This window comes from Somniosus microcephalus, chromosome 8, assembly GCF_052327205.1.
Source record: "Somniosus microcephalus isolate GS21.2 chromosome 8, FLI_Smic_1.0, whole genome shotgun sequence".
NCBI classification, from domain to species: Eukaryota; Metazoa; Chordata; class Chondrichthyes; order Squaliformes; family Somniosidae; genus Somniosus; species Somniosus microcephalus.
In genome coordinates this window covers 241,399,193-241,414,616 of record NC_140994.1, presented here as the reverse complement: position 1 = coordinate 241,414,616, position 15,424 = coordinate 241,399,193, and the positions used below count along the sequence as shown (strand labels likewise).

Below are 15,424 nucleotides of genomic sequence, written 5' to 3'. Positions count from 1 at the left end.
AAACAACGACATTGATCCCAACTCAACCTTGCCAGAAGAACCTGATACCCCAAAGAGGCGTTATCCAGACAGAATCAGGAAGCCTCCTCAAAGACTGAACTTATAATTGCTTAAACTTAACCAATGTATCTAGCAACCGTAATTGTGATTGTAATTAGTTATCATTTAGTTGTTAAATGAATGTTATGTACTGTTTATCTAAAAGGGGAGGAATTGTTGTGTATGTACCTTTAAGAGAATAACTGGTCTCAGACTGCAGTACCGGCAGTGACCACCCCTGTATAAAAGGCGCTAGTGAGCCTCTGTGTTTTCAGTTTTCCCTATTGACTTCAATCAGTAAAGACTTGTTTTGTTCAACTCCGGCTGTCCGTGTCTCAATCATTCACAGACATAATAGTATGTAGCATTTGTTGAAGCAATCATGCCCTTACCACCCGTGTGAGCTCGTTAAACTTCCTCCTGCACTGTGTGGAGGTCCTGGGGAGTACAGTGCTGCCTGTGATGTGGTGTGCCACCTCCCTCCACTTAACCTGGCAGACTAGTGGCGAGGGCCTCCTGCCAGTTGAGGGGTACAGGACCACCCGCCTTCTCTTTGTGGGCAGCTGTTTGAGGTGAACGGCGAGCACCATTCCTTCACTGCTGACCGCACAATCCGGGCCAATATTATTGTATCTACCCAATGATTCCGTGTGTTCATAGTGTGGTCTGTGGTGTACAGAAAGAAAGACTTGTATTTATATGGCACCTTTCATGGCCTAAGCATGTCTCAAAGCTAATGAAGTACATTTTAAATTATAGTCACTGTTGTAATGTAGGAAATGTGGCAGCTGCCCACAAAGATTTTGTGGTCTTTAGAGCACAGACTTCCTCATTTCCAGCATCAGTTTGAACAAGGCGCCCTCTACAGGGGATCTGTGGCATCTGTGAACAGGGAAAGCAGCAGGGAGGCTGATCAACCAATCGGATTGAAGAATCCTCATAGATGGCAAAGCAGGAAGTAAAAAATAGGAAATATAAATTACATTTAAATCATTGTACAGAAAGCTAAATAAAGATTGGGCCATACACATGGGATTAAAGGAGAAACTTGAATAGAAAGCACAAACTTTTAAAAAAAATCTGCAATATTAATTTTCTTCTGAGGGAAAGAGACTCTAGAGTTCTAAAATTAATTTTTCCGGGCCAGACAAGTTTATCAAGCAGTAAATATGACTTACTACACTGTTAAAACTCAGTTACTCCTGATTGAACAAGGCTTATATTTTTCCTCAGTCGTTAGTGCAATAACAATGGGTGATTAGCTTAAGTTCACGCCATGACAGTGATCTTTGTACAAATTCCATTGGCGAAGACTGCAACAGCGCTCCCTGTGGAGGAGCAGGGTATCACTGACAGCAACTTCCGGATTTCCGCCTTGAACTGCGCATGTGGACGCCAGAGTTTGATGCCAAGTTTAACCAGTAATAACGGTGAGCACTGACAGCCTCACCTTTATTAGTGCAGCAAAATCCAGGCCATTAACTTTTATGCATAAAGATTTTAAAAAGTACACAGGAAGTGGTCATTCAGAGAATCAGGTTTCCTCCATTCAGTGCACCATGTACAGGTTGTACTCCCGGGAACATTCTCAAATTTATTTTGTCTCCCTCTCTCTATCTCAAGATGAATAACCAGAGGTAACATTTCCAAGAAAAGGAAACTGAAATTCCTTCAAGACAATCTGGTGAAAAATTCTAGGATAAATCAATATTATTCAACTCAATTACAATTCACAGATAAAATTCCTACAGTCAGAAAATGAATGAAGCTCTATAGAATATCATAATATATTGGCTTACCCTGTGCCTTTCAAATCTTTTCATTACCAGATATAACCAACAAAATGCAAAAAGTATGGAATATGAAGATCATTCAGCCCATTGAACCCATTCTTCCTGTAGACCATGTATAGATGGCTCTGTTGTGTAATCCACTTAGTTATTACATGTCTTAAATTGTGTTTCCCCTGGTTTTAAATATAACTGAGAAAATATCCAGAACACTTGTAACCTATATTATGCCCAGTCCGGCAATGCCTCAATTTTAAAATTCTCATTGTTGCTTTCAAATCTCTTCATGGCCTTGCCCCTCTCCATCTCTGTAACCTTCTCCAGCCCTGTAACCCACCGAGATCTCTGCGCTCCTCCAATTTGGGCCTCTTGCGCATCCCAGATTTTCATCGCTCCATCACTGAAGGCCGTGCCTTCAGCTGGCTAGGCCCTAAGCTCTGGAAGTCTTTCCCCAAACCTCTCTGCCTCTCTACCTGTCTCTCCACATTAAGAGGCTCCTTGAAACCTCCCTCTTTGACCAAGCTTTTGGTCGCCAGTCCTAATATCTCCTTATGTGACTCATTGTCAAATTTTGTTTGATAACGCTCCTGTTATGTGCCATGGGACATTTTACTACTTTAAAGGTGCTACACCAATGCAGGTTGTTGCTATTTATCTGTGACCAGTTGCAGAGCCTAGTATAGGACTCCCATCATTCAGCAATTCAGGAACTATTGCCTGCCTAGAATATTTGACACATAGAAACACAAACACATCCATTTATCTAATCCTAATGGATTATATTGTTTAATATTAAACAAGGATATAATAATTATTCCTAATTTTTGGAATCAGGTGCCACATTCACATTATATTACATGTCTGAAACCTGGAATTGGTTGCAGCAATGTGCTTATCTTACCTACAACCTTGCTCCTTAGACACAGCACCACTGTCAGGGTAATGATGAGGAGAAGAGCCAGACTCCCGAAAATAACAACAATGGTGTAATCACCTGTCAGACGAATAAGCATAGATTTCACATTTAGTTTATAGATTAACTTTTTTTAAATTAAGCTTCCCTAATAACCCAGTAGATAACCCTACTGATCTACCATTAAGTCATACAGGCCAGAAGGTCCTCGGTTTAATTCCTAATCCAAGTTAACTGACCTCACTCAGGAATACTGGATGCTGCAACTGTCCCTTCAATTAGGTACAGGGAGAAAAAAAATAACACAGCGTTCTACTTCCTGGTTCCAATCCGATGATTCCTTCTGGAGAGATTTGTGCAGATGACTGGTAAGTAAAGGATCCGATTCAGCTGTGATGCTTCTCGCTGCACAATAGGCAAATGATCATCATTGTCTAGGCCTGTACTTGAATACTTGAATAATGGCTATTTGAATGAGAACTGCACTCAACGAGGTAGTGTGCGATAGTGTAAAACGGATGGAAATAAAAATGGAGAAAGATGTAAACCGGGCTGTCGACTCACTGTTACACGTTTTACACTATCGCACAAAGTCAAGATCAGCACCAACATGGGAGGGGAAGAGGAAAGAGGAGAAAACTGGCACAATATTAGGAAAGAAAATTTGTATATTGGCCCAGTAATTCGGGTCCCAACGCGTGAGTACGCACGGGGTACCCACACGTGGACCCGATGGAAGTGCCGGTTTCTTGCATGCACAGCGCATACGCGGGAAAACGGCACTTCCGGTCCCCTGAAAGCAGGCGTTAAGAGGTGAAACGCGTGCGACGTATGAGGCAGCGCGTGTGCGTTTAACTTCCTTTTTTTTGACAGGTTTGCCCGTGCGTGAAGGCCTCCACTTTTTACACATTAAAAAAGCAGACGTAAGGACTTCATTTTAAAAGGTAAGTGGTCAATTAATTAAAATTAGAACATTTTTTCCACAGGTTTATTATTTTTAAATACTTTACAGTAAGGTAAGTGTATTTTTAGCTCCGATTTTTTATAAAATTATTTTTTTCAAAAATTTAAATTATTGTTTAAAATGGTTATTTAATGTTATTTATAGTTGGTTTAAACTCATGAATGGACTTTTCCCTCCTCCAATTGGTTGCCCAGTGCTCACGTGATCCCAGCCGATGCATCGCACTAAGTACGCCACTGGATCACGCAAGCACAGCGCGCCGGGAGCTGGACCGGGCCACAGACAGGAAATGCACGCAGGCCCAGGCCTCAACTGTCGGCGCGCAATGTAAGTGTAGGTCGGGGGCTTGCACCCGCGGGAAGACCCCGACACGAATTTCTGGGCCAATATCTTCCTGGCCATGTAGGGGTTCGCAAAATCCCCCAAATCCCTGAAGATTGTAAAATATTGGTCCACATTGTGGACGAAGAATTATGTGATTTTGAATTGCCTCTGGGTTGGACAATTGTGTGATGTTTTAAAATGTGCCCAGAACCGCAAAAGGGTTACGTTGCAGCACGTGGACAATACCGGAATTGAGGAACTTTGTGGAAAAATTCGCACACTTTAAGCCAGTACATTTTAATAAAATTGTTCCCTGGAGTTTGGTAATTGTAAAGGGGTTTAAAAAATGGCCATCAGAAAGCATGGCCAAAAGACAAAAGCAGCTCGCAGCTCGTGGATGTCTGTAAGAGGGAGGATCAAGCAGTGGCAGTCAGACCTGCCAATCAAAGGGAGTTTCCCTTCTCAGAAGCAATCGATGTTTGTTTATTGACTTAAGGGATTATCCACTTGAGCAGTAACTGCAGAACAATTGGTTTCTGTTTACACAGTAATCCAGCCCTATTCAAAGCCCTTACACACATTGAGACACAATGAAACTTCGGAAAAGGACTTTTGAAAGAGAACAGTTTGGATTGAATGGGTTTTTGAATCACCCACAACTGAACAGTAGGGCAGTTGGATTCCCTTTTGTTTTAGCCCAGGTGAACTCCGGTTGTGGGTGGGTACACTTCTGCCCCAGAAGGTAGACACATCCAAACCACTCCAACCACTTTGAATCAGCCAATCACAGCCTTTCTCTTGTGTATTCGGACTTTTGGGCGTGAATTTTGCACACAGACCTTTTCAGCGCCAAACAGCAGGAGTTGGCAGGATATAAAGGTAGCTCCTGAGAAGCTCTCTCTCTCTTACTTCCTTGGACCCCAGGTGAGCAGGTTTCTGACTCCTCAGCAAGGCAACCTAGTAAGGAGTTAGGGGGTGGTAATTTAGGGGAAATTGCTAAGATTGTTTAATTAACATTGTAGACATTTATCCCTCATTGTTGCCATCTGCCTTCCCCCATTTAAGCAATTTTACTGTAATTACTGTGTTCGTGTGGTATCGTTTCAAATTTGATTATAGTTTCTTTAGTTTAATAAAAGTTGACTTTCTCACATCCAGATCAGTTGTCAGTTTTTAATATATCATTAATTATAAGTTCCTCCAGTCAGAACTGGAAGGTGGGGTAATGATTCAAAACCGCTGTTTAAATTGGTTTACAGTGTAGCAGCAAAAGGCGGCCTGACCAGGTGAATTACCGTAAACCAGGTAAAATATTGGAATTGGTCAGAGTGCAGGCAAAGGCTGTTGACCAGGTAAATTACCATAAACCCCGGAAAAGATGCCCCCCTACAGCCATAATATTTAGCAAGAATTAATCCATGGCAATGCTTCTTCAGGATTGTCACCACAATGCATATTACAGCAGCAAGACACTACCATGGAATGAGTCTCAGTCCAGGTTTCAGAAGGAGGTAGGAAAAGTGTGGATGGGCATTCCCCTGGGAGGATGAAAAGATAAAGCGGCCACAACTCACCTCATGCACCTCCCTGTGGCAGGTTGGAGGGTACCTTTGACAGAGACCTGGAAAGAGGCTGTCTGTCCACACTGTCTTGGGTAGGACATGGTGCAAAAGATGGGATAACAAAAGAAAAATGTTCCCATACATTTAAGGGGTGATTCGACTGGAATTATCAACAAAATAGCACCTGAAATTTAGGCAGGGTGCACAGAAACAATGGATGCAAATTCTGTGCTATTGTTTTGCACCTGATTAGCACTGTATCTGGAATTTCCTGTATGGATTTTCAGATAGTTGACCCTGAAGTTAGTTGCCCAATATAAATTGCATGCAACTGAGTGTCAGAGTCCTGTGCACTCAGAATCCCCAGTCTGTTGCTGGGTGCAATTCAGAGGCAAATTTACTCCAAAACAAGAAACCTGGAGCAGTAGCTTCCAGAGCAATAAAGTTAAAATTATCATCGTGAATAGCGAGCTATTTCTGCTCCCTTCACCATCCCATTTCACATGGATCTAGGGCAGTAAATTGGCTAGACAGCCTGCACAGTGCACCTGGGCGGTCTGCACAGAGCGGGATTAAACGGAGTGGACTTGAACAGAGTGCTTTGGTTGGGAATTTGGAAAGAGTGGGAATTCGGAGAAGAGAGGGACGGAGTTGTTGCTTTTCGCCTACACTACTTGTGGTACTTTGTGTTGCAGGTAGATATTTAATTTCAGTACCCTTAACTTAATCCAGATCAAGTAAGTAGTCAGGAAACTACACTGTAAACTAAGTTACCTAATTACAAATTTAATTAAATTTAATTAAATAAATCAAGGTCATATAGGCATGGCAGAGCAGGCGATGTGCCGCAACTGCAGCATGTGGGAGTTTGTGGAGAGCATTGTGATCCCGACAACCACGTTTGCAGTAAGTGCCTGAATCTTGAGGAACCTCAGCTCAGAGTTTTTGAGCTGGAGACTGAGGTATGGACATTGGGGAGAGTTACCTGGATGCTTTGATCCAGGAGGCTGTCACACCCTTTAGGTTAGGTAGTGGTACAGGTCTGGCTAGTGGTCAGGGATAGGAGGGTGTGACTGTAACTCAGGCAGTTAAGGGGACCCAAGGTGCAGTGCTGGAGGAGCCTCAGCCTTTGCCCTTGTCCAACAGTTATGAGGTTCTTGCTGCCAGTGTGGATGAGGGAAAAGCCTGTAGGATGGATAAGCAGGCTGACCACGGCACCATGGTGCAGGAGGCCATTCAAGTTGGGGGAGTGAAAGGGAATGTAGTTGTGGTAATGGACAGTATGGTCAGGGGGATAGATACTGCTCCCTGCAGCCGCGACCGAGAGTTACGAAGGTTGTGTTGCCTGCCCGGTGCCAGGGTTTTAGACATCTCCTCATGGCTGGAGAAGAACTTGCATTGGTAGGGGGAGGATCCAGCTGTCGTGATCCATGTAGGAACCAATGACATAGGTAGAACTAGGAATGAGGTTCTGCTGAGGGACTGTGAGGAGCTAGGATCCAAATTAAAAAGCAAAACCTCAAAGGTAATAACATCTGCATTGTTACCTGAGCCACGTGCAAATTGGCACAGGGACATGCAGATTAGCGGGGGGTAAAATTGGATCGTGCCCCATTTGGGACACTAACTTTGCCGGGGCGCTACTTTTAGGACCATAAAAAAGTTAACGCCCCTGGGCCCGAAATTCACTAGTAGCACCCCAAGAGGGAGGCGGGACACTATTGGAAGTGCCCTGTCTACCTCTTGGGGTGCTGAGAGTGAATATCGTGGCACTACTTGCCGCAGCCACACCGCGGTACTGCAGGCCATCCTCCCCTTATTAAAGAGGAGGGGCCTAGCACAGCGCGACCCGGGGCCCAGCTGGGCCACCAGGGATCGGAATGCCAGCAAAAGAGCTCAGCACTCAAGAGGAGTGCCGGGCTCATGGAGCGCAGCCGGCACCCCGCAGCAGGGGGCTTCACAGGAGGCCAGGCACAGCAACGGGAGCAGGTCTGGCAGGAGGCCAGTAACAGAAATGGCTGCCCGGCACCTCTCCTATAATTTTCGCCACCCCGGCCGCACGTATGCACCCCTGACCTTGTCGGACATTATGTCCGGTGGTAAGTCAGGGGGCGCTACCGAAGGTAGTGACTGGGGTGCGAGCGGGGCGCAGCGCACGGCGATGATATCATCGCTGGAGGTGGAGTGTCGCGGGACGCTAACGGTTACAGCCGCTGCTAACCTCCCGCTGAATTTTGCAGGAAACATTAGTGGTGCCGCGGGGCGCTAATGGTTACCACCACTGTTAACCTCCCGTTGAATTTCGCGGGAAGCATTAGAGGTGCCACGCCTGGGCGCTAGTTGCTTTGTGCCCCATTAGCGCCCTCTGTAGGGTGCTAACAGGAAGCGCAAATCAACTGAATTTTTCCACCTAGAGGTTTAAATGCGTGGCTCAAAGAGTGGTGAGGTAGGAAGAGGCTTCAGTTCATGGGGCACTGGCACCAATACTGGGGAAAGAGGGAGCTGTTCCGTTGGGACAGGCTCCACTTGAACCGGGCTAGGACCAGTGTCCTGGCGAACCGAATAACTATGGCAGTAGGCAAGGCTTCAAACTAATGAAGGGGAGGGGGGCGGCGGGAGGATTCAGGAAAGAGTAAATTTTAAAGCAGCGAGAGAAATATCAAGGTGCTAGAGCAGAGTAGAGTTTTAGGTAAAAATAAGCAGAGTGGGTCAGGAAGGGACAGAGAGAGTAACAAAGGTAATAAAGCATCAGTGACTAAGGTGACATCAGGGAAGAAGAGAAATAAGTCAAAGCTAAAGGCATTGTAACTGAATACGAGAAGCATTCACAACAAAACAGATGAATTCATAGGACAGATAGAAATGAACAGGTTTGAGCTAATAGCTATAACGGAGACGTGGTTGCAAAGTGGCCAAGGTTGGGAACTAAATATTCCAGGATACATAACCTTTAGAAGGGATAGGCAAAATGGAAAAGGAGGAGGGGTAGTCCTGATAATAAAGGATGGGACAAAGACAGTATAGAGAAAGGATCTTTGCTCTGAAAATCAAGAAGCAGAATCAGTTTGGGTAGAGCTAAGAAACAGCAAGGGGCAGAAAATATTGATGGGAGTTGTATATAGGCCCCCAAACAGTAGTTGTAATGTAGAGCAGACTATATATCAGGAAATTAGAGGCGCAAATAACAAGGGTAATACAGTAATCATGGGGGTCTTTAATCTACATATAGACTGGGCAAACCAAATTTGCAGGAATAGTGTGGAGGACGAATTCATGGAATATATGCAAGACAGTTTTCTAGATCAGTATGTTGAGGAACCAACTAGGGAACAGACTATTTTGGATCTAGTATTGTGCAATGAGAAAGGGTTAATTAATAACCTTGTAGTAAAGAGGCCATTAGGGAAGAGTGACCATAATATGATAGAATTTTATACAGGTAGACTATCTTTTATCTGAAAACCTCGGGACCAGCTGTGTTTCGGTTTTCGGAAAATTTCGGATTTCGGAAGGTATTTTATAAGACTGGGAAATTTGTCGGGGGTGGGGGTCGGCGGGGGGTCGGGGTCGGCGGGGGGGTCGGGGGTGGGGGTCGGCGGGGGGTGGGGGTCGGCGGGGGGGTCGGGGGTGGGGGTCGGCGGGGGGTGGGGGTCGGTGGGGGGGTCGGGGGTGGGGGTCGGCGGGGGGTCGGGGTCGGCGGGGGGTCGGGGGTGGGGGTCGGCGGAGGGTCGGGGTCGGCGGGGGGGTCGGGGGTGGGGGTCGGCAGGGGGTCGGGGTCGGCGGGGGGGTCGGGGTCGTGCGCACGACTTACGCTGAACGAAAACACTTTCGGTTTTCAGAGGATTTCGGTTTTCGGAAGTGCGGATAAAGGATACACTATCCCTTATCCGAAAGGGTGGGGGTCGGCGGGGGAGAAAAGACTATCGGACAGGCCGCTGCAGCTATCGGACGGGCTGCTGTATTGTTGGGTTCACTCTCCCGGTATACCTCCTTCACAACTGCCCGGCTCGGCCTGCAATCTCCTACCCAGGAGGGAACTCAGTGACCCTCTGCCCTGCTCAGCGTAAGTCGTGCGCCACTCTGGTCATGTCGTGCGCACGACTTACGCTGAACGAAAAAACCTTCGGTTTTTAGAGGGCTTCGGTTTTCGGAAGTTCGGATAAAGGGTAGTCTACCTGTATTGAGTTTGAAAGTGACTTAGTTATATCCGAAACTAGGGTCTTAAATCTAAACAAAGCAAATTATGTAGATATGAGGGGTGAGTTGGCTAAGGTAGATTGGGAAACTCCATTAAAAGGTATGACAGTGGATGAGCAATGGCTAGCATTTAATGAATTAATACATCATTTACAACAAATATACATTCCTTTAAGGCACAAATACCCCACAGGACAAGTGGTCCAACCGTGGCTAACAAGATAAGTTAAAGATAGTATTAGATCAAAGGAAGAGGCTTATAATGCTGCCAAAAAGTGTAGTAAGCCTGAGGATTGGGAGTATTTTAGATTTCAGCAAAGGAGGACCAATAACTTGATATAGAAAGGGAATATAGAATATTAGAGTAAACTAGCAAGAGACATAAAAACAGATTGTAAAAGCTTCTATAGGTATACAAAAAAGGAAAAGGTTAGCAAAAGTAAATGTGGGTCCCTTATAGGCTGAGACAGGAGAAATTATAATGGGAAATAAGGAAAAGGCCGACTAGCATGGATTGAGGATTGGTTAATGGACAGAAAACAGAGAGTAGGAATAAAGGGGTCATTTTCGGTTTGGCAGGCTGTAATTAGTCGGGTACCGCAAGGATCAGTGCTTGGGCCTCAGCTATTCACAATCTGCATCAATGATTTGGATGAGGGGACCAAATGTAATATATCCAAGTTTTCTGCTGATACAAACCTGGGTGGGAATGTAAGTTGTGAGGAGGATGCAAGGAGGCTTCAAGGGGATATAGACAGGTTAAGTGAATGGGCAACAACATGGCAAATGGAATATAATGTGGAGAAATGTGAAGTTATCCACTTTGGTAGGAAAAATAGAAAAGCAGATTATTTTTTAAATGGTGAGAGTGTAAAGGAAAAGCCATATTTCAGAAAAATACACCATCCTATGAACAAATTTCTGATCTTATTAAAACATGACATGCTGGGTTTAAAAATCTAAAAAGCCTCAACGACACAAGCTGTCAATACAGGCTTCTGAGATAAGATGAAGTGTTAACACAAAAGTTGTAAACACCACACAAGCTTTTGAAATGGGAATTGATGGTTAATACTGAGACAAAGTCCCTATTGAAGAAGCAATGGCTTGCTTCCAAGGAGTCTGCAGTTTGGAACCAACACAATAGCAATGCCCAAGTAAAGTGTTAAAAACTTACATTTCAAACAGAAACACAGAACATTAAAAACCACGTGCCTTTGATAAAAGTAACATCAAATGAGAAACAGGAAACACAATTATATATACAACCAATTGAAATAGCTAAGAAATGCAACAAACACCCTAGTTGAAGTGTTTTTGATTTACATATTGTAAAAGGTACAAAACAGAAGACTTTGAAAATGTGACTTCAATAGATGACACCAAGCAATCACATGGTTTTTGTATTGGAAATGAAACAGTTAGGAGACACAACATCTGATTATAACCAGTTAAGTCAATATTAAGAATTGAATTGAAGTCGTTCGTAAGAATGGCATCAAAGAGATAAATCTGTAATAACCATTTTTTATGATAAGTTTTTGAAATACCTATAAAGCAGACAGGATTCTGAAAGTTAACAGCTGAAATGACAATAAGATTAGAGAGAATTCAACAGAAGTATGACTAGAGATAATTAGCTTACATCAGCAGAAAACTTCAAAGGATAAACCACTAAAAAACGTATAAAAATAGAGCTTTCAAATAGAAAGTCAGAAGTTGCTGGAAGGGGCAAGCGATTCTCAACTTCAGAGGCAGGCTCTCTAGGTTTTCAACTCTTTGAGCTCGGGGATCAAGAGGTACTCTTATTTGATTTTGGTGGATATTCTGGATTAGAAATAAGAAGAAATGTATAAATGTACCAAGTTAAGAATTGAGAATAAGGATCTCTGAGAATAAGAAATGTAAGATATTTGTATTTTGAACTGTTAAAGTCACGATTGACTCACCGACTGTTAACTGTATGTCGGCTCTTAAATAAATATATATATTTTTAGAATTGTCTCAAATAGAATTTCTGTATCAAACTCGCAAACTCAATTTCTGTACACTCTTTTTGTGAGAAGTTGCAGAATTCTGGGGGGGGTTTCTGGCCCCTCATAATATCCAGAAGGTGACAGTCTAGTTAAACTTATTAAAAGTGCTATCTGGGAGATGGTAACATCTTCAAGTCGTTCCTTTCCTTTAGAGAGAGGGATAGCCTGTACCTTTAGACCCAATTAAGTGTCTTAGAGAATTCGGGTATCTCTAACTTTCGTTGAAGGTGAACGTCTGGGGAATACGCCTGATCTGGGGTAGGCCGAAAAGCGCTAGGAATAGTAATTATCCCTTCAAGAGATTGGGAAATGTTGATGTTCAGAGGGACCTGGGTGTCCTTGTACACGAATCACTGAAAATTAACATGCAGGTACAGCAAACAATTAGGAATGCAAATGGTACGTTGGCCTTTATGACAAGAAGATTTGAGTATAAGCGCAAAGACGTCTTACTGCAATTAAATAGGGCCCTGGTGAGACCACACCTGGAGTATTGTGTACAGTTTTGGTCTCCTTACCTAAGAAGGATATACTTGCCATAGAGGGAGTCCAATAAAGGTTCACCAGACTGATTCCTTGGATGGGGGGATTGTCCTATGAGGAGAGATTGAATAGACTAGGCCTATATTCTCTAGAGTTTAGAAGAATGAGAGGTGATCTCATTGCAACATACAGGGCAAAATTCTTACAGGGCTTGACAGGTTAGATGCAAGGAGGATGTTTCCCCTGGCTGGGGTGTCTAGAACCAGGGGTCACAGTCTCAGAATAAGGGGTTGGCCATTTAGGACTGAGATGAGGAGACATTTCTTCACTCAGAGGGTGGTGAATCTTTGGAATTCTCTACCCCAGAGGGCTGTGGAGACTCAGTCATTGAGTATATTCAAGACAGAGATCGATCGATTTTTTAATATTAAGGGAATCAAGGGATATGGGGATAGTTCAGGAAAGTGGAGATGCGGTAGAATATCAGCCATGATCTTATTGAATGGTGGAACAGGCTTGAAGGGCCAAATGGCCTTCTCCTGCTCCTATTTCTTATGTTCTTACGTTCTATTCTATCATTCCCCGACCAATCATTCCCATCCAATCATTCCCTGCCCAATCAATCCCCGTCAAATCATTTCCCAGCCAATCATTCCCCGGCCAATCAATCTCCGGCCAATCGCCACCACTTCCATGATTTCAATCCAGAAGTGCCATTGGTCAATTATTGGTCATATTCAAATGAGTGGCAGAGACAGAGTGACATCATGAGTCACATTTTCCATCATTACCCACCACAGCAACACTGGATGCAAGACAAACCATTCTGTTACTGGCATCTAGTCTTATTACAGTGGGCAGGAGGGGATTTAACATTTAAAAGGCTCCTTACAGGAGTGTAATGGACCCCAAAGATATAAAAACTGTTCTCCTCTTCAGCTCCTCTCTGTTGCTTCGATTGTATAGTTTGATATTTGATGTTAAATTGTTTATATGTGAACACTTATGAATGAACTCTGAGTAGTGTGGAGTGCAATAGAATCTGAAAAGTAAGAGGTTATCATAATAAAAGAGCAGTGAGTGACAAGAACTTTCTATGGAGGTTAAAAGTGCAAAACCTGAGACACTTACTGTTAACCTTCAGATAATATGGAATTAAAACACTGGGCATGTTTTGATGAAACAAAACACATGTCCAGTTCCTTCTGTCTCTATTGGCTTTCCGAATAATCAGCCGTAACAAATCCTCTTCCTGCTTCTGGTCCTTAAAAGTTTTCTCTTCAACAGTTTTGCCATCACTACTGATCCAAACAAGTCTCATTGATTCAGTGACATCAGAGACAGAGCAGGTCAGGGTAACGGTGTCTCCCTCAGTCACTGCATCAGATGGTTCAGCTGTGACTGTGTAAACAAGAAAATTATTTAGATTTTAAACAATGCCCTGGAGTTTCCTCCCCATTGCGTTGTTTTTTTCGGTACAATTCGCCCAATATCGGCGTAACCAACGCAAATGATAGCGGAATTTTAAGCGCAAATTGCGTTCAGTGCAATTCATAGAAACATAAAAACATAGAAGATAGGAGCAGGAGTAGGCCATTCAGCCCCTCGAGCCTGCTCTGCCATTCAATGCGATCATGGCTGATCATCCACATTCAGTACCCGGTCCCTGCTTTCTCCCCATACCCCTTGATCCCCTTAGCCTTAAGAAATATATCCAACTCCCTCTTGAATACATGTAAAGTATTGGCCTCTACTCCCTTCTGTGGCAGAGAATTCCACAGGTTCACCACTCTCTGGGTGAAGAAGTTCCTCCTAATTTCTGTCCTAATGGCCTATCACTTATCCTTAGACTGTGACCCCTGGTTCTGGACTCCCCAACCATCGGGAACATCCTTGCTGCATCTAGTCTGTCCAGTCCTGTCAGAATTTTATAAGTTTCAATGAGATCCCCTCTCATTCTTCTATACTCCAGCGAGTACAAGCCCAATCGACCCAATCTCTCCTCATACGTCATTCCTGCCATCCCAGGTATCAGCCTGGTGAATCCTCGCTGAACTCCTTCCATGGCAAGAACATCCTTCCTCAGATAAGGCGGCCAAAACTGCACACAATACTCAAGATGTGGTCTCACCAAGGCCCTGTATAACTGCAGCAAGACATCCTTGATCCTGTTCTCAAACCTTCTCGCTACAAAGGCCAACATGCCATTTGCCTTCTTAACTGCCTGCTGCACCTGCATGCTTACCTTCAGCGATTAGTGCACAAGGACACCCAGGTCTAGTTGCACTTCCCCTTCTCCCAATCTATTGCCTTTCTGATAATAATCTGCCTTCCTGTTTTTGCCACCAAAGTGGATAACCTCACATTTATCCACATTATATTGCATCTGCCATGCTTTTGCCCAATCACCCAACCTGTCCAAATCATCCTGGAGTTTCTCGGCATCCTCCTCACAGCATACAAGCCCACCCAGCTTTGTGTCGCCTGCAAATTTGGAGATGTTACATCTAGTTCCCTTGTCTAGGTCATTAATATATATTGTGAATAGCTGGGGTCCAAGGACCGATCCCTGCGGTACCCCACTAGTCACTGCCTGCCACTCGGAAAAAGACCCGTTTATTCCAACTCTTTGCTTTCTGTCTTTTTTTAAATTAATTGATGGGATGTGGGCGTCGCTGGTTAGGCCTGCATTTAGTGCCCATCCCTAATTGCCCTTGCGAAGATGGTGGTGAGCCGTCTTCTTGAACCGCTGCAGTCCATATGGTGTAGGTACACCCACAATGCTGTTAGGAAGGGAGTTCCAGGATTTTGGCCCAGCGACAGTGAAGGAACGGTGATACAGGTCCAAGTGAGGATGGTGTGTGGCTTGGAGGGGAACTTATAGGTGGTGATGTTCCCATGCATCTGCTGCCCTTGTCCTTCTAAGTGGTAGAGGTCGCGGGTTTGGAAGGTGCTGTTGAAGGAGCTTTAGCAAGTTGCTGCAGTGCCAACCAGATCTCTATCCAAGTCAATACCTTGCCCCCAATCCCATGTGCCTTAACTTTACATGCTAATCTCTTATGCGGGACCTCATTGAAAGCCTTCTGAAATTCAATTTTCCTTGATCTTTTGCATTA

General features: G+C 44.2%; 1 protein-coding gene across 3 annotated transcripts in view; it reads right to left on the bottom strand.

Annotated features, from left to right (window-relative positions):
- The window catches only part of LOC147114201 (uncharacterized), a 64,641-nt gene that overhangs the window by 19,012 nt on the left and 30,205 nt on the right, over positions 1-15,424 (bottom strand). For all 3 annotated transcript variants that reach the window (XM_085995866.1, XM_085995865.1, XM_085995867.1), the window contains 2 exons: positions 13,440-13,709; positions 2,731-2,823 (listed from right to left, as the gene is read on the bottom strand). In XM_085995866.1, coding sequence (XP_085851992.1) covers positions 2,731-2,823; positions 13,440-13,709 — 363 coding nt within the window. The remainder of the gene's footprint in view (positions 1-2,730; positions 2,824-13,439; positions 13,710-15,424) is intronic.